This window comes from Mirounga leonina, unplaced genomic scaffold (assembly GCF_011800145.1).
Source record: "Mirounga leonina isolate KUSES-001 unplaced genomic scaffold, KU_Mleo_1.0 Mir_91, whole genome shotgun sequence".
Classification (NCBI taxonomy): domain Eukaryota; kingdom Metazoa; phylum Chordata; class Mammalia; order Carnivora; family Phocidae; genus Mirounga; species Mirounga leonina.
In genome coordinates, this window is record NW_023270839.1 from 24444128 (window position 1) to 24471054 (window position 26927).

The 26927-nt window shown below is 40.5% G+C and overlaps 1 protein-coding gene across 3 annotated transcripts in view; it reads left to right on the top strand.

The window, feature by feature from the left end:
• The window catches only part of SLC12A1 (solute carrier family 12 member 1), an 86464-nt gene that overhangs the window by 42595 nt on the left and 16942 nt on the right, over window positions 1-26927 (top strand). For all 3 annotated transcript variants that reach the window (XM_034994855.1, XM_034994853.1, XM_034994854.1), the window contains exons 16-20: window positions 613-724; window positions 8808-8948; window positions 11457-11563; window positions 15469-15551; window positions 26324-26467. In XM_034994855.1, coding sequence (XP_034850746.1) covers window positions 613-724; window positions 8808-8948; window positions 11457-11563; window positions 15469-15551; window positions 26324-26467 — 587 coding nt within the window. The remainder of the gene's footprint in view (window positions 1-612; window positions 725-8807; window positions 8949-11456; window positions 11564-15468; window positions 15552-26323; window positions 26468-26927) is intronic.

The window sequence follows — 26927 nt, forward strand, 5'->3', positions numbered from 1 at the left end:
AATGAGTGTTCTTCTCTTCCACTCTGAGCTATGCCCACTCCCAGCTATAAACCGTCATAATGTTGGGTGTCACCTTCCATGCACAGAGATAGAGAGGTGATCTCAGGGTGTGATTTCAGAGAGATGCCCCCAAACATCTTAATCCTTGGTGCTGTCTCCATTCAACTTAAGGTTCTGTGGCTTACTGAATCTCTTAGGAAAAGTAACATTTTAAACTCTTCATTAGTTATATCTTATTTTGAATGGAACCCCAAAAAACAAGCTTTGCAAGGAGGATGAAGGAAAGCAGCATGAAGATACCAGCTGGAGAGTGACAGGTTGTTTGGGGATTTAGGACAGGGTAGTGCCTGGAGAGAAAAAGACAGGGGGAACCCAGGACTACCTTTTTCTTACTTCACATTTTTGCCATCACTAATGAACTAAGAATACAAAGATGGCAAGATGAACAGGTAGGATGATTCAAGAATTCTGATGAGAAACCCAAAAAATATTTAGGGGAGAGATTGTCCCAGTTTGCCAAACCCTCCATTCCTGCCATTTCCACTGGGGTTGTTCTGGCTCATAGGCTTCTGGCAATGGCCAGTTCTTACATATTCTTTTCTCCATTTCCAGGCCACAGTGCATTGTCTTAACAGGGGGACCTATGATAAGACCTGCTCTCTTGGACATTACTCATGCCTTTACCAAGAACAGTGGCCTTTGCATCTGCTGTGAAGTCTTTGTGGTAAGAGACACTTCATCCCAGGAAGGTGCTTCCCTCCCTGCTCACCTTGTGTTGTTTTAGGCAAGCCAGGCGGGTACAGGCAGTGATAGGAAAATGGCAAGGCAGTTTGGACAAGAGCCCTTTTCCTTGATTCATAGAGCAAGGACTGGCAAGGGCTGTGATCCTGAATTTAAACAAGTGGAGAAAAAGTGTTTCAGATTTCATAGGAGACCAACTAAAAGTGATAAATATTTCCAAATGATGGCCTTTGAGACAAGAAAAAGAGAAGTGGCTCAGAAATAAAATGAAGACATTTGAGGTGGTAACTGTCCACAGAAATATAAAAGGATGGAATGAGCCAGAGAGTGCTATTATATAGATTAACTGATGAGGAGAAAAACAGACATAATATCCTGAAATGACAGCACATAGAATTTAGATTAAATATTTGGATAAAATTGATGACACCACAGATATCTAAGGAATTAAACCAAGTTTCCCATGCCTTGGATAAACATTCAGAGATGAATGAGTTCCTTTTGTTCAGGAAGTATGCGGTAGACTAACGGTAACTTACTGGTGGTTTTCCCAGGAGGCATTCAAAGTAGATGCTAAAAATTTAACCATAATTATTGACCAATCACCGATCTCTAAAGTGAGGAGAAAGCATTAAAATTATAAGAAAATAGTAAGCCTAGGTCCTCCAAACCAGTCTATCTCTGCTGTGTTCCCATAACAATCTCACTCTCTCTATCTCTGTCTCTGTCTGTCTCATACGCATGCACACGCCACTCAAAATCCTTAGCTACTTCAATGAATTATTTTTAGTACATACCTGTTCCTCGAAGCATTTTCCTACAATTTTTCTTGTTTGACCTATATTACAGCCTAGTGAGGCAGAAAGGAAAAAGAATCTCTGTTTTCATTTTACTGGATGGAAAAGTAAGATTTAAGAAAATGAAATTCTTGCATAGGGTCACGTGACAAGAAAGTGACAGAACCGGGGTGTCAGTTCAGGCCACCCAACTCTGCTCTGTGTTACCTCATGAGAAGAAAATCTTAGCAGGCTTGTGTCCCAGGGAGTGCCGATAGAATTGGATGCCACTACCTAAACTTCCAACACCTGCCAGGGAGTAGGGCTGACAGGAAGCCATGTCATTCTGGGGCCAGTCAGCTGTGCCATGATGTGGGGACAAATTTACCACACATCGTCCTGACCAGCACTTAAGCATCTTTTTATACTTGTCAATACTCTAAATGCTATATGAGGCAATTGGTCATATTCTCCTTCCTCTCGATGCTTATATGCTAGTAACTGAGACAATATAACTTAACACAATTATCCGGAAGGGAGTGGAAGGAACCCTACTTACTACATAAGATTGACAGGATAAGTAATGACCAACTGTGACTCCAGAGGATTTTTAAAACTCTTCTCTCATATTATCAACTTTGGTGCCCTGGATTACTGAATTTCATTTTGGCCAATATAATACAGGGCTGGTTTTGATGGAATAAGCAGTTTGGGGTGTTTTTCTTCTCTAGCAATTTAGAGAAAACTTAGTTTAGCAGGCAATAAAATATCTTTAGGACAGGAGAAATGAACCAAGAGTATGAAGAGTCATATATTGGCAAGGGAGAAAAGGTCTTTTCATAGAGACAGGAGATACTGTTTTTAATTAACCCTTTGCTGCTTTCACTCTAATAAAAGAGTGTGATTGTGCGATATCATGTGAAGTAGGCCCCTTTGTGCCTCCGATAGCCCTGTTGTTCGACATGTATATTGGACCATGTTATATGTCACTGTGCTGGTCTCTTTGAGTAAGGCCCACGAGTCATGCTCCCAGGTTCTGAGCTTCTCCTGGGACAGAAAATAGTTACTGCATCAGTTAATGACTTTCCAGGTAGTTACTGTCTGTGAGCCCCTGAGGCTGCAGATGCCGTCAGCATCTTTCAACTCTAGGCTCAGTCATCAATCGTCTTTGCAAAGAAACAGATGGAAGGGGGCTTGGGGAAAGTCAGCTGCATACCCTTAGAAAACTTTTTCCAAAAGCACAGTTGTTGGTAGTTGGGCCAACCTTATTGGAAGGTTAAATAGGAGTGATGATCTTGAGAGGTGACAATGCAGCTCTTAACTCTGGGTAGCTGGCTTCTGAGAAACAAGGTCAGTTCTGAATCACTATTTGCCACCTATTGGCTGAACCACTGTTTGCCACCTGTTAGAGTCCCTTAGGTACAGAATTTAATCTTTCTGGGCCTCAGTTTTCTCTCTTTCTTTATAAAATGGGAATCCTAATAATAATAGCATGTTGTAGAGCTGTTGTGAGAATTCTATCAGGTGAGTTTTCCAGGGCTCGGCGCAGCACCTGTCAGATAGTAAATGCTCAACCAATTGTACTTGTTACTGTTGGAACTGCTATTTTCATCACCATTATTTTTGGCATACCATAGTTGCCATTTTCACTCCAAAAATATATCCCTTTCAACAAAAACCAGAAACATGCTTTCTTAGGGAAACCAGATCCTGGCACGGATTTTGCACTTTTTTAGGTATCCAACATGATCACAACAGAACAGTGAGCTACATATTCCCTCTGACTAATCATAGGACGGCAGGCTCTGTGCTTTGTCCCTCTCGCGGTTATTTCAGTGCTAACTTGAAATGCGGTTACACTACAAGGAAGGAGCAAGACCCAGAGCTCACTAGAACTTCATTGCTAGTGGGTAGATGGAAAGCATGTGGCTACAGCTGCCATTTTCCACAGCAAAGGCTTTTTTTTAAATTTTATTTTATTATGTTATGTTAGTAACCATTCATTACATCATAGTTTTTGATGTAGTCTTCCATGATTCATGGTTTGCGTATAACACCCAGTGCTCCATGCAGAACGTGCCCTCTTTAATACCCATCACCAGGCTAACCCATCCTCCCACCTCCCTCCCCTCTAAAACCCTCAGTTTGTTTCTCAGTCCATAGTCTCTCATGGTTCGTCTCCCCCTCCGATTTCCCCCACTTCATTTTTCCCTTCCTACTATCTTCTTTTTTTAGCAAAGGCATTTTTAAAAGGCATTTTTAAAAGATTAGACATCATGGCCCTCAGAGCTGCTGAAATTGAAATGGATAGAGTTATTCTTTTTGCTGGACGCCAAGCCCCCACTGTGTCCTTCCAACTCTCCAACTAACTCTTACACTCACCCATCAGAACCTCTTCCTCCTTCTTGCTTCTTTCCTACCCAGCCTGAACATTTCAGAAGTACCCTTCATCATTCAAATATGGGCATCTTTTTTTAAGGAATCCAGTAGGTAGCTTACAATATTGTCTGCTCTTCTCCTTTGAATTACCACGTGAAAATCATCAACATACTTATATCCCAAGAGGCTTTATATTGAACAAAAGTAATTTTCTTCTTCTGTGCTTCATTCCTATCATCGCAGAAAGATCAGAGGGAGTAAGTAGGACTCCGCATTTCTAGTATCTTCTCATATTGCCAAGCATAGTTCAGTGTGGGGGTTCAGCAACAGGCAAGTATTAAGTAAGGGGTTGCAAACTCCACTGATTCTACCCTGTGTACCATGACCTAAAAACACACTGTTTTTCTTTGTCAGTCAGTTTCCTCGCTTATTTATAGGAGTTAGGAAGACAATAAAACCAGTCATTGCAATAACTTAGTTTGGGCTCATGGAGACTTTTTTCTCCGAGTACACTATGTTTGGTTCTAAAAATTGTAAGGTGCCAGCTCACATTTCTCTTCCCCATGTGGGAAGGCGTCCTGCGGGCGTCAACAGAACCTCACTCATATACTTCTCAGGTTTTTGTTTTGTTTTGTTTTGTTGTTGTTGTTGTTTTATTTGAGAGAGAGACACAGTAAGAGAGGGAACACAAGCAGAGGGAGTGGGAGAGGGAGAAGCAGACTCCCCACTGAGCAGGGAGCCCGATGCGGGGCTCGATCCCAGGACTCTGGGATCATGACCTGAGCCGAAGGCAGACGCCTAACGACTGAGCCACCCAGATGCCCCTATACTTCTCAGTTTTAGTTTAAAGGCAGGGTATTTTTCATTAAAACAAATCAAAGACAAATATACCTTAAAGATGGAAACTTGATCCAATTGACCTGGGCTTTAGAATGCAAATCAGATAAAGCCTTTATTGTCCCCCAAATGCAACATTTACCTCTTTTCTAAATGTTGTTTGTCTTAAAATTGCAAAAGGCTTTCAAGTGTGCAGTGGCATCTTTTATTAAGTACATTTTGTTTTCCTGTTGGCTAAAAAAATAGTTTTTTTTAGATTGCTTCTATTTTTTTATTTTGAAACATTAAGAAGAATATTAGGTCAAATCATGAAATTTACATTTTTGTGGGTCAAAACTGTGGAACACTGGCAATTTCATATGACTAAACTATATAAAATTAAATGACACCCATATTCTACTTATTGTAATTAATGACTTAACATTTTTGTCACAGATGTTCCTACTCACTTTTAAAATGGAATAAACCATCATCGCTCAAGTCCCTGTTATAACCACTTTGCTCATGGCTCTCTCCCTCTCCAAAGGCAATGTTATCTGAGGTTTATTGCTATTCTTCTACTCATTTCACCTACGTGTACCAAGATGTAGATCTATTTTGATTAATGCTTCCTACTCTTTCACACCCTTTAAACCTTGATTGTCCTGTTCTTCCCTCTCACGGTAAGGGAGATGACAGATAGTTTTTGACCAGCTTCCTCATGTAGATCCCCTTTTAACAAAATTTCACCCTTACTGTGTCCCTTTCTCTTTTTTCTTAAAATTTATAAAATATTATAAAATATCTATATTTATAAAATATCTTAATAAAACCTAAAGCTCTATTTGAATTCAAAGATGCTCTTCAGAAAACTCAGGGAACGCAACCAATTCCTGGACTGTTTAAGCACAGACAAACCAGGGGAAACTAAAATTCTCATTTTTTTTCTTCTATCTTCAACCTCTTCTTAATCTCAATGTTCACAACCACCAAGGTGACACATTATTATAGATGCATCTATTCTTCTTTAGCCATCGAGTCTCTGTCACGATGTGCATAAGATAGTGACATGGCCCAGCACAGGAAAAATGAAATGACCCATGAATGGGCACTAGGCACAGGGTGAGATGAAATATGGACCAAATCAGAAAGGAAAAATTCTCTTTCCCACCATTCCAACCAGAGCGACAATGAAAGCGAAGACAGAGCAGTAAGACTCTCAGTGTCTTGAAAAATGAAAGCTGGGAAGAACATTGCTTTTGGCCCAAATTTCTCTACTTGATCCTAATGATACTGGAATTCTTTTCATAATATTCATTTATTTGAAGTAGCATCACATCAACTACTTCTCCAGACTAAATAATTAGAATTTCTTTACCCTTTTCTCAATCAATGTCAAAGTTATAATATATACAAGATTTTTAGAGCTTCTTTGTTTAAATCATGAATTAATTTATGCATTCATATTTTGGATCCTCATTGAGCTAAATATTTCAATTGAGTGGTAAAATCCGTTTTGGTGACTATGGTATTATTTGAATGTTGAATAATTATATTCCAGTATGTCTTCCCTCTTTGTTAGTTTGTTTTTCCCTACTACATTTGTATTGCAGCCTTGCCTCACATTAATAAGTGTGCTACGAAAATATAATCGCTTTTGGCAAAGAGAGATTCTGCCTGAAATATTTTTATGACTTCTCAATATGGCAAATTTAGGCATTAAAGTAAATCTTTCTGTCACAATTAATGCTTAATCTGGATTTTTGTAGCAATAACAGACCTACATTAGACTGTATTTATTTAAGTAAATGCCACTTTCCCCAGGGGTTCATAGTCATTGTGGTACAACTCAATACACTGATGGCCCAATACCTTTTCTAGCTGTTGGTTATCTTTCTGTCTCAGGGTTACCATTGAACTTCCCTGGATAAAATATTTCTTCTTTCTTTGCAGTTGACAGAGTCTAGAATGCCCAAGGAGAACTGATGGTCCAAAATGCATTGACATTCTAGAACCCTGAGAAAAATTTGATCCATAATGACATACGTTTCTTTAGGTTAGGTCTTCTGGTTTAATAACTACTGTCCCCTATAACTTGACCTACCCCATCTTCATTGAAGGCTCTTGTTTTTTAACTAACATAAGTCATCCAAACTGTTTTTGAAAAGTCTTTTGAAAAGTTGGCAAGTTCTAGAAAATATGCTGGTAAAAACAAGCACGTAGAATATTAAGATGGAAGTGACCACAGAGATCATCTAGTATTATGGAATAGCAATATAATATGTGTCCCATATGTAATTTAAAATTTTCTAGTAGCCATTGGAAAAAGTAAAAGGAGATAAGAATAGTTAATTTTAATAGATTTTATTTAATTTTATGCATCCTAAATGTTATTATTTCAATATGCACACTATAAAAATAATAATGAGATATCTTACATTCCTTTTTTTTCCCATCCTAAGGCTGCAAAATCCAGTGTTTATTTTCCCTTTCCAGTACATCTCATGTGGACCAGACACATTTCAAATGCTCAACAGCAAATGGATAAGGCCTATCATACTGGACAGTGATGAACTAGACAATTCCCTTATTTTTGTAGCTGTAGAACCCACACCAAGAAAGGACACATGGCACTGGGGCATCAGCCAGTCAGTGTGAGAGCCAGATTTACACCCAGTGCTCTGGCTTCCAGTTCAGCACTCTGTCATAGAGCAAACACGGTGGTGAAAATAGGTCTGGGGCCTCAAAGAGATGGTAAGCACTCACTTAAGATAATAAAAATCATCCAACTTTGGATGAGTACCTACTATCTTCCAGACATCAGACTAGGCACTTTATCAATGCTATTCAAAACAACCTTGCAGGATAGAGAATTTATCCCTGTTTTCAGAAAAATCTATCCGAGCTCAGAAATAATCAGTCACTTCCGAATGGCCAAGCTTAGATTTGAAACCAGTTCTGCAGACCACAAAGCCTGGCATCTTTCTCATACATCTCAAGCCCTTTCTCTCCCATCTAAGACCCTCTAAGACTGTGACTCTAAGCATGGCCTGAGGACTAGCAGCATCCATGCCACCTGGGGGTTTGTTAGAAATGCAGAATCTTAAGCCTCATTCCAGACCTACACACTGCATTTCATCAAGATCCCAGGTGGCTTGTATGAAATCTCAGACAATTCAACAACATACCTAATCTCTCCATGAGTTGAAAGAATTTTCCTAGGAAAATAGTAGATTTGTACCTTATCAGCCGTATTACAGATCATGAGAAACACTTTTTGGGTTTGATTTGAAAATTGCGAAGAAAAGAGCTAGCTTGGACCTTTAGGGAAGAAGGAAAAGAATCAAAAGTTTAGTTAAAATGAGTTTCCAGAACTCAAGTCTTAAAATTATAAGCCGTTTCATCTACCACCATAACACCTGCCTCCTCTCTCTTAAGCTCTCCTATTCTTCCTATGCCGTAGGTGTGTGAACCTCTGTTCCCACCAAATTCCTTGAGTGAGAGGGAAATCTTAATTTATTTGGATAGGAGTAAGTCAACATTACACAGGGAAAAGTGATGCAAGGGTGTTTTTACCACACACCACACACAAAAAGCAATGAATTGGCCTAATAGAATTGTCAAGATGTGGTAGTTCATGGCAGGACTTACAACCCACCATGTTCTGGCTCCCAAGAGCTTGGTCCATTTCTTCAAATTGGGCTCTAGCTGAGATTTCTGTAGTATTCCTAAACATGCCTCTTGCTGTTGAGTCAAAGGCTGGTTGTGTATTCATCCTGAATTTCTTCAGTCACATTTTCAGTGTTTTCTTCCTGTGCTATGATGCCCTTGGCTCTTTCTTCCTTTGGCATGAGGCAGTTAATGGAGCAGGTGTTAATGCACCTGGACATTCTGGGCGGCAAGGGAATGACGGGAGCAACATAGGCTCACTCCAAGAGGTTGCATCTGCGTGAACCCTGTCTAGTGAGGTGTTTTCCCCTTTCTCATTTCTTAACTCGTTGGGGGCATTGCTGGCTATTTTTGTCCTTTAGAAAACAAGAGCAGCGCGATGGGTAAAAGCAGGGCTTCTGACCAATATTTCATCATGTCATCCAGGGACCTCGCAAGCTGTGTGTTAAAGAGATGAACAGTGGCATGGCAAAAAAGCAAGCCTGGCTTATAAAGAACAAAATCAAGGCTTTTTACGCTGCAGTGGCGGCAGATTGTTTCAGAGATGGTGTCCGAAGTCTCCTTCAGGTAAGGCTGGCGCTGAAGGGATGAGTATGGAGGCAAAAGACAATTAGCACCCTCCTGTTGATGAGCTCCCCTAGTGAACGGCTCCAGTTAGGCAGCACAGCCTCGGAGACCAATGCGGATGGTTAAGGAATTCATTTCGAATTCCTGAGGAGAGGCAAATCTAAAACAAAAGCAGAGAGGGTCTATTACAATGAACTATGGGTGATAGGCTGGAAATGGAAAATGAGGTTGCCTTTGGCCACCAGCATACATTCTGTCCCCACACTTATTGAAATGCAAATCTGTTCTGATGGTTGACGACATTCAGGATCCTATTAAAACTTCAAACTATTTTTGCATCTCATACTGCATATAGCAATACTCAAGTCAGGCATTCTGCTCCTTTTTTCTTCTACAAATGGCGTGAGGGCAAGCTGCTAGATTCGACTAAATAAAGGCATGGGGATCTGGGCGTAAGATCTCCCTATCCCCCTAAATTATTTCCAGAATGTTGAATAAAATGTAATAATCTCTGTGGCTCCATGCTAAAACCTGCAGTTCTTTTCTTCCTTATTCTTTCCTTTTTCCTCCCCTTCCATAATAAGTACATAGAATCTTTCTGATCATAACTTAGAATGGTGAAGTATCCTTAAAACAATCCAAGGAGACCCTCAGAAACTGTAGGGCTTGGCTTTCTAATCATTTTGGCTTTAATGTGGTTGGAAAGCCCTGATTCTACATATAACCAAGTTATGTATTCACTTTCAGAGTTACCATTTCCAGGAGTGTCAAAATTCAGGACGGCGTCCAGTAACTCTGATGCTTATGCAGGCTGGAAAGAAAAAATTGATTAAACTGTAGTATTTTGGGGATTAAGAGTACTTGGTGCATTCCTGTCTCTAATATTCCTGAAGAATTCTTGCAAAGTAGCTGCACACGCAGAGAAACCATTTCTGAAAGACCTATTACCCCCAATGAGTATCTTTTCATCTGTTATGAATTTGCTAGGCCATGTAAATAGATGCCATTTTAAGAGGCTGACTTTTTTTGTAGCGAGTTCCTTTTCAATAGCTCTTCGGTGAAATATGTTGAGAAAGTTACACATTTCAGGTAAAATTATCACAAAAGATTGGTAAATAAAATTTTCAGTGAGGAATGGGTGGACTAACATGGAATAAGCAGGGAGATAAAAGACAGGTCTGGAAAACAATTGTTATATGAATCTGGAAGAAAATGTAAAAATAATTTAACAATGCAGAAAGCTTGTTCACTTGAATTTGCTCAAAGAAACGTGGAGTACAGAGGGACCAGGACAAAAGGGCAGGACAGGGCAGTATTAAAGGGAAACACGGGGGTCATTACATCATTTTGGATAAAGCCTCCTTTGCATCTAAGAATTAATGGTACGAATGACCACATCCCCAAACTATAGTCACAAAAAAGTTGAGCTCCATCCTGCCGAGCACCAAATGAGAGCTCAAGGAGTTGTCCTGCTACCTGTACAATTCTAGGAGAAACACAACAAATGTGGGGGCCGGAGCCCTCCCATTGATACCCATCTCCTCCTGCTTGCTACTGCCCCCTTCAACATGTCCCGCTCTGATCACTGGTTTCACTCTTCCTGTGACCCAGAGTGTCCTTCTTTCACTCCCACTGCTCTCCTTTCTATGCTTGTCAACCTCTCACCAACCCGTAAGATCTGGAACAGATGTCACCTCCCCCCTGAAGCCAGCCATGAATCCACAGCTGGAACTCAAGGTTTCTTCCTTTAGGCTTCCATATGAGTTCCTACTGCATGTGCACTTGAATTATAATTATCTCTGTATATCTTGCCTCCTTCACATTATTCTAAGCTCTTTAGGGCCAAAGAATATGCCTCACTGCTCTTCCACAGCACCTACCATAACACTTTGCAATTAATAGGTGCTCAATGATATTGCTGAGTGAAGTTTAATTAACTGGAAGCCATATCCCGCCATCTAATGGGGGAGAGTGAAACCTGAAGTGGAAGATGACTATTCACGATACTGTCCTGCAAGAGGATTAGGTCCTAGAGACATAGCTCACTTACTCTTCATGAAATAAAACAAGGCGAAGTTTCAGTGATCCTTGCATCTAAGCATTTTCCAAACATGGATTTTATTGCTAATGACATTATGGATAAAACAGGTGGAAATGAGCTTTGAACCACTAAGTTACAGCATGCACGCCAACGGTTAAGCCGACCCTCACTTGATTTTAAATTATTGAACCATTTTAATGAGTGTGTCAGAAGAAATGCAAATGACTGCTAATTTAGAAAAGCTACATTTCTGTCATCTAAAATCCATTTATGGCTGAGATGATTTAGAACTAATCTTTCTATTTTATGCTTGGGTACGGGCATGAAGGACATGCACTAAAATGTAATCTCATCTTCAGAAATCTTCAGGACATTACTCCAGTGCTCTTGTGGACATTATTTTTCATTTGCAGTGGTAGTTTCCTGGTATGGAAAGGATTGCCCATGTGTTTATCTCCTCTGTTTAGGCCTCGGGCTTAGGAAGAATGAAACCAAACACTCTGGTGATTGGATTTAAAAAAAACTGGAGGAAAGCTCCCTTGACAGAGATTGAGAACTATGTGGGAATCATACAGTAAGTGATGGCTTTTGGGACGTGTTCTTGTTTACAAAGTACTAACCAGGGCAGTACATAACAGGTTGTTGTACCAGATTAAATTGCCTGAGAAGAAGACATTCCCCTGGTACCCTGAATTCTCTACCAAAGTGAAAAATCACTGCTGCTAGTAGAACTGCATGGGATCGTAGTGTCTGAGGAGGCAGGGTGGAGGGAACTGGATGTCAAAGAAAAAGGTAAATAGTAGGGGTTACAATCTTGAAACCTATTCACAAGATGAAGAGCAAAGGACAGCTAGGTGAGGAAGGAAATGCTCTTTCAGAACACCGGGGAACTTGGGTTGGCTGGTGTGCCCAGTTCAGTCACTGTCTTCTCCTGAGCCTTGGATCAGGAGTTTATTACCCCAGAGCCTCGGCTCCCCCTTTGCTGCCATGAGGCTGTCATGTATCAGTGCCTCTGTGTTGGTTTAAGAACAAAAAGTGAGGGGCGCCTGGGTGGCTCAGTCGTTAAGTGTCTGCCTTCGGCTCAGATCATGAGTCCAGGGTCCTGGGATCGAGCCCCGCATCGGGCTCCCTGCTCCGCGGGAAACCTGCTTCTCCCTCTCCCGCTCCCCCTGCTTGTGTTCCCTCTCTCGCTGTGTCTCTCTCTGTCAAATAAATAAATAAAAATCTTTAAAAAAACAAAAAGAAAAACAAAAAGTGAGTTTTAAATGGAACGTGACATCTCATATCTAAATATTGGGGAAGTCTTGGGACAAGGGCAATAATGATAGTCCCAAAAAGACTAGCAGGTCACAGGCTCGTGTCCTCGACATGAATTATCCTGTTTAATTCTCCCAAAAAGCCTTTGTAGTACTAATACTTTTCCCGTTTTATAAGTAGAGATACAGACGTTAAAAATTAAGTAACCTGCCGAGGATGACAGTGTTGTGACAAAGCCGGAATTGCCCCCCAGGACAATCGAATTGAGAGTTTAGACTCATGACCACAATGCTCTGCTGCCCCCAAAAGTACATGTAAAGCCCAAGTATTATCTGGCTTGTTTCCTTCTTCTGAATAAGAGAAAACAAATTCTTCCCATATAGAAAGTCTCAAAGTGTCTTCAGTCACCATTCTCGAAAACTGAGCCTTTCTCCCAGGCTTAAAAATATTTAACCAGATTTGTCTCACCGGGGGGCAATGTTAGCTATGCTAACAGCCATCTTTTGTCAACAGCTCTGAAAATGGAAGAGTTCCCGTCTGGAGTCTGGCTTTGCTCTGATTCCATACCTCAGGGCAGAGACTGTGCCCCACGAAATCTGGCTGCACTTTAAAAATCTGTAATACACAGGAAAGAAAGCCTTACCCCTTCAAAACAAGCATATACATACACAGTGCTTCTTGTACCAGGCTGGGTTGCTGGCCCCTGCTAGAGTGAGCATCATATTTATCATTATCTGGGGGAGACTTGGGGAACATTACAAAAGCATTCTAGTATTAGTTTATTGAAAAGAAGTATAAGAAGATCATTTTCATCTTCTGAAATTTATATGCATTACTGACCAAACAGAAATTCACTTGATAATCTTCCTAACATAGAGAACCTGTGTATTAAATGCATTCTCCCAAATTGTGTTTCCCAAAGGTATGAAGCCTGGATGCCACCTGCTGCCATGTGGCCCCTGCTGGTGCCCTGAGTTCAGTAGGTTAAGGCCAAAGCAGGTGCTCAGGGTCAGAATTTTACCAAGCTCAGCAACCAGCATTTTGATATATTTAGAATCACAGTCCGTTGCTCACCATTCTTGGAAACAGATCAGATCCGCTCTCCATAATCCAGATTCTTCAGTAAAATTTCATCTTTACCCCGGGGTGGGGGGTGGGGGGAGGCAGGGAATAAAGGGGTGGAGAGGAAAGAAATTTCATCTTCATCTTTGGAAGAAAAGGGTTGGAGCAAACAGGAAGACATATGTAAACCTTCAGTCATTAAGCATCCATTAGTTGATACAAAATTATCTGGGGTCATCTTCCAACCTCCTCACCATCCCAAACATTCTAGGAATTCAAAGGGACCAAAATAATCAAACCCAGTAATATTAGGCCAAGGAGACTTCTGGTTTTTATACCAAATTAATAATTGGTCTTCTCGGTAGTAAAGTTCAATGTTAAGGTGGCTCAAATTTGTACTAGTATAAAACTCAGCTCAGCTTGTGATGACTTTACTACCATAGCAGTGAGGTCAACACAGAAGGAAGACAATCATATATCCACATTGTATTATATTTTCTCTTTCTGTTTTTTTTTTTTTATGACTTAAAGCAGTTAACAGAAGGATATTATTACAATAGTATATTTTATCATTTTTCTTTGAATAAAAGATTTTAAATGTTTAGAATATGCTTACATATGGTTTGACTTTAATTAGAATATGTATTGATTTTCATTGGCTGTTGTAAAAAAAAAAATTACCTCTAACTTAGTGGTTTAAAACTCTACAAATTTCATAGCCTACAGACGTGTGGGCTAAAAATCTGACCCTAATTCACTGGGCTAAAATCAAGGTGTGGGCTAGGCTCTATCCTCTTTTGGAAGCTCTAGGAGAGAATCCCTAGCCTTGCCTTTTCTAAGTTCTAGAGGCAGCCCACTGCTCATGGCCCACTTCCTCCGTCTTCAAAGCTCTTGAAGGGTCAAATCCTTCTCATTATTACTCTGACCTCCTCTCCTGCTTCCCAAATGCTCTTTAAGGAGCCTGGTGATGACACTGGGCCCTGACAGATAACCTAAGTTAATCTCCTCATCTCAAGGCCCCTAACTTAATCATATCTGCAAAGTTCCTTTTACCATGTAAGGTGACATATTCACAGGTTCCAGGAATGAGAATGTGGAGGTCTTTGGGGGGGTTGAAATTATTCTGCCTAACACAAGATCCAAATATTTTTTGTGGAACACATTGTCTACTTTTTATGATGAAGGACAATTAGAAACAAGATTTCTCGGGAATTTATTTTCTAGCAACTTTTGCTAGAATGGGTCTATGTTGCTTGGTGACGATCACTTATGGTTTGAATGTTGAATGGATGTTCATATTACACTGAATTTGTTTATATCATTATTTGAAAATTCAGGTTCACTTTGGCTATTAGAAACTTGTGTGACAATCACAAACTGCATTATTTCTGGTAGAGGGTCACGTTCAGTGGGAAGGGTACTAGGCTTTAGATCCATTCGAGACTGAACAAAGGAACCTCCAAGGAGAAAATTTTAAATAAATTCAAAGTACTAATTGGTTTGCCCCATATTTAGGAGCAGAGAAAAAAAAATTCTACAAGAACAGACATAAAAGAAAGAGAGCCTTTCTTTTCCTTCTAGAGAATCTAATTCTGTTGGGTTGAGTGTAGAGAAGGCAACAGCCAACTTTAATGGCACAGGATTGCCATGAAAAAGCATTGCTTCAAATGGTCTGCCCAGAGTCAATGGTGAAAGTTCTTTGGAGGAACCAGAGATATTTTTAATCAGGAACTTGATGTCAGAAATGCTGTAGGATTCTTTCTCAATAAGTAGGGATTTGGCTCATAATTTCAAAGAGTCTTTGTAGCCTGGAAACTCTCTGTTCTAAATATGTGCTTACATTAGAAAAGAAACAATTATTTTAAAAGTATGTGACAAGCTCTTAATCAAAATTCTAGGTGACAGTATTATTTGAAAAAATTGGTTCCAGAGTAAATGACTTAGTTACCTTTATCCAGAATACATTTTTAAAAAGAAGAAAAGGAGAAAAACAAACCAACAGAAGCAGCATCGCTCTTGGCTATATTCTAAAGTGAATTTTCATAGTTTAGTTACATTAAAATCTTAGCATTGAGAATCTTAGGATCTCTTATTATTAGTACAAATCCTCAGGATTAAAGGAGTCTTTTAAATCACTAACTACTTTGCTTCCACTTTCAGTGATGCGTTTGACTTTGAGATTGGTGTGGTCATAGTCAGAATCAGCCAAGGGTTTGACATCTCTCAGGTTCTTCAAGTGCAAGGTATGTACTTTCTTTATTCAACCAACAAATATTTATTGAGCACCTACTCCATGCCCTGGCCTTTTTCTAGGTGCTGGGGATAGAGCAGTGTACAACACAGACAAAACCCCCAGTGATGGAGCTTACTTATTCTTGTGCTGACCTGAAGTGTGTCCACTTTCCCAGTGCTTTCCCCATTACTAACACAAAAGGCCTTTGTCCTGCTAAACAGAAATATAGAATAACCCAGGGCAGTCATAAATTATTCTTCTTATCACCAAACTACAAAGCCAGCATCATTGAAAATAAATACCTTTGGTAAAATAACTGCCAAATTAATTTCTGCAAGATGTTCGAGAAAATGAAGATTAATTCTTCCCTTGAAAAACCATGTATTTTGTTTTTTAAGAGTCTATGATCTGGTTTGCAACTAACATGGAAATTAGTCTGAATGTATCATGCTGTGAATCACTAATCTAAGTCCAAGGCAGAAACACTAATTCAGATTAGTGATTCTGCTTTTCCCTATAGAGGATTTAGTACACTTGTTTAATCTTAAGAGTTTAAACATACGCTCTTCTGTATGAAATAAAGGACACATCTAAAGAGTCATTGAACCATTAGGACAGCGCACTCATTCGTGACTTATTTCTTTAGATGAACTTCAAAATAGAATCCACTGATGACTGACACTAAAACAAAGGGCTATTTTTTTTAGGTGTCTCTTGTGCACCAGGTATGGTGTAAATGACAGTGCTGGGTAAACCAAGGCTAATAAAAGTCTATATCCTCAAGAGACTCACAGCCTAGAAATGGGAATGGGTATATCATTCATGTGCCAATAAGCATATCAATAGAGTATTATGGGAAAGAGAGAAGGGCATCTGACTCCAAGAAGTCTTTCTGGAGGAAATTACCCTAGAGATGATTAGAGTTAAGTAGGCAATGTTGGGCAAGAGAGAAATGAGAGAGTTTGGGGAACAACATTCCTGGCAAAGAGGAGAGCATCAGCAAAGGAATGAATACATGAGATTATGGAAGAATGGGTTATATGGGCTACCCAGAGTAGATTCATGTTACTGAAGTAGAAAGTATGAACAGACTAGTGAAATTTGAGGCTGCTGATATAAGATCCTAATTTTAAAAGCCTCATTTGCTGCATTAAAAAGTGTGGGCATATTCTGCGGACAATGAGGAACCATTGAAGAGTTTTAAGTGAGGGGACATGGACTCAAAGGGGACTAGAATGGAAACAGGGAGACAAATCAAAAATCAAAAACATTTTTATGATAATCAAAGGCAGAGAAGGCGACAGCCTGAACTAGAGCCAGGGATGGAGAGGAAAGGACAGGAGTACTTTGGAGGCACAGAGAGCAAATGTGGGGGTTGGTTGGATGTGTGGGATATGGGAAAGGGAGGAATGAAAAAGACCCCTTAGCTGACTACATGAATGGTGGTGCTGCCTGTGGAAATGGGAAACACAGAGGAAGAATAGGTTTAAATAATCTCTTATGGGAAATTCTACCAGAAATATCCAATAGGCAGTTAGACAGTCCTGGTCTTAAAGAAGTGTGAGCTGGAGATGCAGATTTAGGAGATGTTATGCACCAAACTATTTTCTATGAATTCTATGGTGAAGTCCTAACCTCAGAATGTGACTGTATTTGGAGACAAGTTCTTTTAAGAGGTAAGTCAGATAAAATAAGATCACTAGGGTGGGCCTTAATCCAATATGGCTGGTGTCGTTATGAAAAGAGATTAAGACACAGACAAGCACAGAGGAAAGGGAAAAGACAACCATCTACAATCCAAGGAATGAGGCTTCAGAATGAAACCACCCTGCCAACACCTTGATCTTGGACTTCTAGTCTCCAGAACTGTGAGAGAATAAATGTCTGTTGTTTAAGCACCCAGTCTTTGGTATGTGTTATGGCAAGCCGAGTGGACTGATACAGAAGACATCATAGATCAGGTAAAAATTGAAACAAGGACACTGGAAAAAATAATCCAAAGAGTGCATCTAGTCAAGAGCCCTAAGACACAGGGTAAGAGCCCCAAAGAAGGAACAGAAAGGAGTGTTCAGAGAGGTAAAGGAACCAGGAATCTGTGGTGTCATGGAAGCCATGCGAGCATGGTGCTCAAATAAGAATCATCATTATTGTCAAATACAGCAGGAAATACCAGTAAGATTGTGAATGAAATGCAATTGACAAGGCAATTGATAATTGATAATCTTAGTGAGACGAGTATCTGTAGACAGTGCTGACAGGATCCAGATTGCAGTGGGCTGAACACAAAATATGAGATGATGAAGCAGAGAATATGGGTGTGACCCACCACTTTGAGAAGTTTGGATGCAGTGGGGAGGAATGAGATTGAGGAGATTTACCATAGGAAGACCCATCAACCTTAGAATGGAAGAGAGGGGGATGTTTTCAGACTGAGGAAATGGGCCCAAGAGAATACGGGCAATTGAAGGTGGAGGTAAAAAAAAAAAAAAAAAAAAAAAAAAAAGGATGACCCATGGAGTAAGATTCTGGAGGAACAGGATGAATCAAGAGAAGGGCGTGGATTGGGGCGCCTGGGTGGCTCAGTTGGTTAAGCGACTGCCTTCGGCTCAGGTCATGATCCTGGAGTCCCGGGATCGAGTCCCACATCGGGCTCCCTGCTCAGCAGGGAGTCTGCTTCTCCCTCTGACCCTCCCCCTCTCATGCTCTCTCTCTCTCTCATTCTCTCTCTCAAATAAATAAATAAAATCTTAAAAAAAAAAAAAGAGAAGGGCGTGGATGAAAGCAGGGGCTTGAAACAGGAAAAAAAAAAGCTTCATCTTCTAATATTAGAGCAAAAGAGATAAGGATTAATTATGAGGTATGCAGATTTGAAAGAGTGGAGTGGTAGATTGAGGAAGATTGTGCACAGTGCTCTCAGTTCTCTTTGAAGATGGAGCAGTCTTGCTAGTTGTCCAGTTTTTGTCTAGCAGCATTTGGTCTCCAGGTAGAGGAGGCTCAGGATTTTGCTGGATCTGTTCAGCAGAAAGGAAAAGCCTGCAAGAGATCCAAGAGTGCTGGTGCCTGATGGTCCAGATTCTATTTGGCCATGTAGGATTGTCTCCATCATAGCAGAAGGCGGTGTGAGAGGATGAGGTGAACTTCCTGATGCAGCCATGCTGGTGTGTTGTAAGGGAGGAGAAAGAAGACGAAATTGGAGATCAAGCGTTTATATAGGCTAGAGGACCACTGTCTGATATGAATACTCTATGATTATGTAGGAAGAGCTTTAAAAAATAAAAGTGAGAGTCTATCCTGTGCAAAAATTGTAGCAAAGAGGATAGTCTGGTGCCTTCAGGCTTCTTTTTTTATGCCCCTATTCTCTTTTATGGACATTTTACATCTCCAGATGGATATACTAATTCCCATTCAGTGTTCATGATTAATTTATAGTTCTTTCTAGTAGAACTTAATACATTAGCAGCAACAACAGCTAACATTTTTTTAAAGTAGGCTCCATGCCCAACATGGAGTTGAACTCACAATGCCAGGATCAAGAGTCGCATGCTCTGTGCCCAACCAGGTGCCCTTAACCATTTTTGAGCATTTATTATGCGCCCTGTATATGCTTCATGTTCACATATAACACTTGTCATCCCAACTACCCTATGGAGAAAGCACTATCTTTGTCCCCGTTTTACAGCTAATAAATTGAGGTTTACCCAAGATTCACAAGGCTAGCAATTGGTAGAAGTACGATTCAAACCTATGTCTGTTTGAAACTGCTATTCTATCCTTTAAGAAGGAGACCTAGAGAGAACAATGACTAAGATAAGGAGAGCCAAAGTGAAATCTGAGATATGGGAATGGAACAATTCCTCGGGGGGGGGGGGGTGCCTGTCTATGATAAGTTAGACATGACGTTAAGGACAATTACAAAAATCTAATATTAAGAGATCTGTTCGTTGCTAACTTTCTACATTTTGCTTTAACTTTGTTGCCTTTTGTGCTATAATGTTTTCCCATCTAAAAAATGAGAATACAAAATACAGTTTGTATTTAAATTACACGTTTGCTTTGTACGTTATGTTGATCTCTTCAAGCCAAAAGATGTGATGTAGCTGGAAAATATTGCTCCCACCTTTACTGCTCCATCCGCCAAAATGGCACCGTCAGTTTAGTCCTGTAAGGCGATACAGCAAGCAAATTTTGTAGTATTTCTGAAAGAATCCTGGCCGTGAACTGCATCCCCTTTTAATTTCCCAAGGGATGTATCCAATTTATATCAACTTTGATGTTTGAAATCTTTCTGCTTCTTAGTCAAGAAAGGAAAAATACAGTTGGATGTTAATAAAATAATTATCAGTTCCAATTATCTAGGGTAAATAAAAAACAGGGTTATACAAATACATAAAGAACATGCAGAAAAACAACAGCATAATGATAGAAATTAACTTTATGCCACATTTCCATGCATTGTTTTGAAGTTTATGTAATCTATGACACCACCCCCATATTAGATTTTGAATTGGAAGAAATAAGCTTGTGTTTCATTATATTATACTCTAATATAGGGCTTAATAAGAGCCTGATAAATCTTAAGTATTGCATTACACTATGTTAATGATTATCATCATAGTTTTTCCAACACAGGCACGACAGTGTCATCACAGATTATAATTTAAAGGAAATATTAGCAATTCAGAGTGCCTATATACTGTAGTTAATAAAGCAGTGAATAGAAATCAGTTTTATAGGTAATTTACCAGCTAATGACAGTTATTTCTATACTGTGTCACAGGCTTATGTGAGGAGAATAACTTTTGTATATAAATAAGATCAATGCTCATAACATTCTAACTTGTATACCGCAGCAACTCTTCCAATACCGATGGCTGATAGTTCTCTTAATAAATCAATTTATTGACTGACAACACCAAAAATGTGATATTTCATATTGTTGGCCTCCCAGAGGTATTTAGCAAGTTCGCCAACTACAACAAAGAGTCCAAATTGTACTGGTAGGAATAAAGTGATGAAACGTGATCTGCAATATATTGCGGTCAAGTGTTCGGTGTAAGTACTACAAGATTTATGACCATCTCAGAGCACAGGGATTCTGCTGTGTCTGATGGAGTGGCTTAGCAAAATAAAGACAGATGGCAGCGTAGTAAATAATTACTTGATTGGAAGACGACCACTGCAGGATGGTTTCCTGCCTTCAATTCGGCGAGACTTCACCTGGGGTAAGTCACGTTGATTCATGTAAGCATTTACAGCTTTGAGCTGATTGACTCAGGAAAGAATCATAATTTAATAATTAATAAAGAGAAAGGTTGCTGTGAAGTGGGAGGGGACACGATTCCTCGGTGGGTTTCCTGCTCCCTCTTCTGCTGTCAGATAATTGACTGCTCTCCATCCTTGAGATTCAAAGTAAATCATAATGTGTAGACTCCTGCCTATTTCTAAAAACATCTTAAAAAAAAAAAAAAAAGACTGAGAATAGAACATATGAGGCAATCCTGACAAGTAAGTTGAATTTCAAACTATAGTCACTCCAGTTGGTTACCACACAATCAATTTATAAAACATTGGAGAATGGGTAACTATTCTTCAAGTGGTTTTGGCATTAGTATGAAGATGGGGCTCAGGGTTCTTACTATGAGAACTGTTTGGGGTTATGTCTGAAAAATTGGTTAGAAACCCACTCAACTGAGAGAACAGAGAGCCTAAGCTTTTTCTCCATCATTAGAACCTCAGGGATTCCCTTACTCTTGGAATGAGAGACCGGCAGGCTTTGATTCTCTCTCTCTCTCTCCCTCTCTCTCTCTCTCCCCTCTCACTGTCTCTTGCTAGCATTGTGGTTTTGTAAATCATGATAGACTATAGAATTATCTACTATGGAAGCTTCAAATCCCTACCTGATGTTCAGGTGGCAGGTCTTTCCAGGGAAAGGATTCCTTTCCCTGCCTCTCATCATTCTTCTGCTCAGTTCTGCCTGTCACATTCCATCCTGGTTTGTCACATCCTATCCTGGTTTGTACCATCAGCCTCTACTAGGTCCCCTTTTTATAACTCTGTATACAGCATTAACCCTGCTTCTTTTCAACACTGTGTTTTGTACCCCCTGCACACAGTACTTTACACATGCTCAGCCCTGACAACTATCCTTTTGTTTTCCTTCCTTTATAGAGATACTTTTAAATGTATTGAACTGTGTTGAATAGCACTGACTTGTTCTTTTATTCCAACAGACTATTCTTGAGTGTTTGTCCTGGTGGTAGGCATGAGTAGGGAGGCGTGGGCACAACTAAGAATGTGAGAACTCTAAGCGTAGGCTTTGAAATCGGTCAGACCTGGGTTCAAATTCCAGCTCGATGCTTTTTGGCCGAGTAGCCTTAGTCAAATTACTCATCTTTTCTGTTTCACTTTTCACATTTTCAGGTAGAAATAATTATAGCATTTAGCTCACAGATTTACTATCTTGGATTAAAGGATACTACAGCTGCAAAAATATTTGGCATTGTACATGGCACAAAAGAAACTCTCAGTAAATGGGGGCGATGAAATATGACATAAGCTACCCTCTAGGAATTTGCAGTCCAGAGGAATTAAAATAAACATGTGTCTTAAAACTCTATTCCCCATCACACAGGTGTAGTTACTGGAACAAAGTTTGAAGCAGAGTCTCATGGAAAGATGAAGCATTATAATTGGGGGATGGCCTCTTCAAAAAAAAAATGCAGACTGTGTATTTCTTCAGCAGGCAGATATTGGCGATCAGAGCGTATTGCTGAGGAAGGATGGTAATGAGGGAAAACGCTAGGATTGGAAGCAGGACCTTGCATCACCAGCTGTGCAACCTTGAACTGTCTGAGCCAGTTTCCTCCACAGTCAAATGGGGAGAATGCCACTAGTTCTGCCTGCATCCCAGTAGTGGCGTTGGGATCAGATAAGATCCTCTGTGGAAAGGGCTTTGTGAATCCAGAACATCACAAATGCAGTTCTGATGGAATGAGTAATGGTTATCATCAGCCTCGTGGAAATCAGTTTATGCCTATCAATCCATACTCCCTGGGCTCACCCCCTTGTGTCCAATGGTACACTTTTGCAAGTCGGCTAGCCAGTACTCTTGTTGAAAGAAATGTTTTGACAAAGTCTACTGTGGACTCGCACGCGAACAGAGGCGAGCAGTACACCAGATAGATCATTCAGAACAGATCATCAAACCGTCACTTCTGCTTAGCACTGAAATTAGGAAAGGATGGATTGGATGGGAGGAGGCCTTAGATCACCTACAAAGTGAATAATTAAGAATTAGCTCTAATAAGAATTTGCAAAATCATGGTGCAAGGGATCAGACCACTTGGTGGATGTGAAAATCCAAGATGGCCAAGCAAGCAGATCTTCGCCCGTAGAACAGACTGCTCTCTGTGGGCCTCTGTCTGTTGTCTTTGAGGGGACTGCTGAATCTGATGCATTCCAGCGAAGTCTGGTTTTGTCTCTGGGGCCTAGGATTTTTCAGTCTGCTCTGTCCAGGATGGGCTGTGTACATACGTTTGAGCAAATAGTTGGAGTAGCTCCCAGCTCACTCAGCCAGCTGACTCTGTGACAAAGGAGGATTTATCTTTTTTCCTCCTTTGTCCAAACTCGAGGACAAAGAACGTGGCAACTAGCACCTCATCACAGGGTGTGCAGGAGGCTGCCAAAAAAGGAAAGCAAAAGAAACCCTTCCCCAGTGTGGCACTGCTTGCCATTACCCCCCAAAGAAGCTCGCCAATATGCACCTTCCAGACAACTGCAAAGAGGAGGTTACCCCACAGCTGGACCCCCGCAGCATCCCAAACGGTAGATAATAGCTAGGGGGCCATTCCCTGGGCCGGTGACGTCTCCCGTGGTGTTGCCCTGGGGGGCAGCCTGTCATCTGTACCTGTGTCTTCAGGGTCCTCCCTTTAAAATGACATGCAGGAGGGGCCATCTTTTGGGGGAGCTAACTTGGCATTACACCATATGCCCGAGAGTGTTTAGGTTCGCCTGACAATGAAGTGTTGGAGGTTAATGGAACAAATCTGAGATAAGAGTAACGAGCAAAAAGCAAAAGGTCTTCAGAGTGGGAAGCATGCAGGATCTGGAGTCAAGCCGGCCTCTTTTCATTTGAACCCTGTTATTTTCCGGGTGGCATCAGACAAATTACTTAACTTCTCTGAGCCTCAGTTTCTTCATCTACAAAATGAGAGTAATAATAGTAACTATCTCAGAGTCATTTGGGAAGGAATAATATGCAGCACAGTCCTGGGCACCCAAAGAGTGTGCAATAAATAGTAATTGCTAAAATAACTCCCAAGCTTCTCAAAATACTCAATTTGCTTTGCATGACTAAGTCTATTTCCAGTGGTTGCATGAATACACCGCCTGTAGAACACGCTCGTTGCTTTGTTCTTTAAGGAGCCACAAAGCACCATGCAGAAACTGTTGTTTATTCTTTTTGCGAAGCTGGGAGAGTTGGAAAGGGGAAGGGTTACAATTTTCCATTTCACAGATAGGAAATCAGAGGCATAGGAAAAGTCAATGACTCACTTCGTGTCACATAAAGCCCGCCGCAGAGCTGTCACCGGTCACGACCTCCCATGCAATGCAGCTTGTGTTCACCTTTCGAAAGTCAGGGGTAAGCAACTCCTGTCTGAGCTTTAATACCATCAGTCTAATTTCTTAGATTTTCTACAGTTGCTGATCTTGAGAACCTTTGAAGCTTTGGGGAAATCACATGGGTGATTTGACCTTAAATCTCATGCCACTGGCAAAAGATTAATTGCTAAGACCTGGAAAGAGGCCAGACAATTCTGTGGAGCTGCATAACACAGCACCGTCTAGGGATGTGAGTGTCTTGACAGATTTAGTTAGTACATAATTGATAAATCGAGAATTTGTATAGCTTCGCTTCCCAGATAGATAAGGCAACAGACTCCAAGGGTTGACATTTACAGAAGCCCTACCAGTGTTTTGTAACACTGAAGCTAGGTTTTCTACTGTGTTCCTCAGAATATTGCTCATTTTCTAAGTCTCTGCTCCCGGAAAGCAAGAAGATGAGGGGTCTGACAAGAGGCCCCCTTGCCCACTGTAAGCAAGAATGCCTGTCATTCGGTAACACTGTCCCCTGATGGCTCTTAAAGTCTTATTCACCCTGATCCAATGCAGGTTGACGTCAGAAAGGGATGCAAGGCCTTACATAGCAGTTAGGAATTTGTGCTCACGATCAGAATCCAAAAAAGATAAAAGGCAGCCAGATGCCACATCAAAACTTGGATAGTGGGTCTCAGCCCTGGACAGGAAGCTACACGGCTGAACCTCTTGCTCCAGACTCGACTGTCGTGAGACCCTTCTTAGCCATTTGGACTCTGACAGGCACACAGAAACCTCAGTTTTTCTTTCTTTCACTTTGGTCATTCATTCCAGAAAGTATTTTGCTTATGAGAAAGAATTGTTGGGGTGCCTGGGTGGCTCAGTCGGTCAAGCATTTAACTCTTGATTTCAGCTCAGGTCATGATCTCAGGGTCGTGAGGGCTCCATGCTGGGTGTGAAGCCTGCTTAGGATTCTCTCCCTCTCCCTGCTCCCGTGTGTGCATTCTCTCTCTCTTAAAAAAAAAAAAAAAAAAAAGAATGGTTAGTGGACATTTTTCACTGTAATTTCTATTCAGAGCTCATCCAAGGCTTTATATAAGGTTTGGTTACCTGTCCTTAATTCTTGCTGTCTAGTTTTATGCTGCAATTCAGGAGGCATTGTCGTGTGCCTGATATACACCCGGTATACTTTGGCACTTCCGCTTGTCAAATACCCAACCCAGGGGTTTAGGTCAGTAAATCAGTGGCGTACGGTGTACATGATCTTACGTACAGCGGATCTGGCTTTTTGGGTTTTGCCGGAAGTGAATGAAGATGTCATTAAACTCCCTTACCCTCACAAATAAAAACCTAGTAACTTCATGTATTATAACAACACATAGAGCTATTTCCTGAGCTGGTTATTACTTTCTGAATACAATTTGCTGGTATGTATTACTTTTTGATAATCATTTGGAAAAAATCATATGATGTATAATAATTTTATTGCACAGACACCATGTTTTATTTTTTATTTACTTTTTATTTAAATTTTACTTAGTTAACATACAGTGCAATATTGGTTTCTGGAGTAGAATTCAGCGATTCATCATCTACATACAACACCCAGTGCTCATCACAAGTGCCTTCCTTTTTTTCTTTTACAAGTGCCCTCCTTAATACCCATCACCCACCTAGCCCATCCCCACCCATCTCCTCTCCAGCAACCCTCGGTTTGTTCTCTATCATTAAGAGTTTCTTATGGGGACACGTGGGTGGCGCAGTCAGTTAAACGTCTGCCTTTGGCTCAGGTCATGATCTTAGGGTCCTGGGATCAAGTCCCACATTGGGCTCCCTGCACACTGGTGAGTCTGCTTCTCCCTCTCCCTCTGCTGCTCTCCCTGTTTGTGTGCTCGCTCCCTCTGTCAAATAAATAAATAAAATCTTTAAAAAAGAAAAAAAAAGAGTCTCTTCTGGTTTGTTTCCCTCTCTCCTTTTTCCTCCTTCCCGTATGTTCATCTGTTTTTCTTTCTTAAAGTCCACATATAGTGGAATATTCCACTTATTTCACTTAGCATAATACTCTCTAGCTCCATCCACATCGTTGCAAATGGGACACCGTTTTTTATATTAAAACACTTTATAAGGTTGCTCCTGGAAACTTTGTTACTCTGAATTAAGTAAGTGATTTTTGTCTTCTTGCATTAGATGAATTAGAGAAATTGGAACAGGAGAGACTGGCTTTGGAAGCCACTATCAAAGATAATGAATGTGAAGAAGGAAGTGGAGGCATCCGAGGCTTCTTTAAAAAAGCTAGCAAGTTGAACATTACTAAGCCAGCTCCTAAGAAAGGTAAGTACTTCTAAAATTCACAAGAAATATACGAAATGAGCCACTGCTTGAGTATCGAGAGGGGTCAGAAGTCAGCATCTGAGATGTTGGGGGCACTGAGTTAGCGAAGGACTGAAAGACGCTTCTTTCAAGACAGTAGTACAGATGAAATGTATAAGTTATTTATCAGTAACAATAAGCCCTTTGTGCCATCTCACTGTAAAACCTTAATTTTAAAATAATAATATTGGTTTGGGAGTCCTATAGTGCCTACATGGATTTGAGTGCCATGAAATGGACATTTCTTAGTTAAGATGGAAAGGGGATAGAAATTTAAGAACCAATACCCAAATGGATTTATCTACACACACACACACCCACCCACCCACACACACACACACCTTACATACCCCTTGCAGACATTTCAGGAGGCTAAAAGTTGACTAGTACAGGTAAATGAGATCCCTAATTTTGAAAAAGC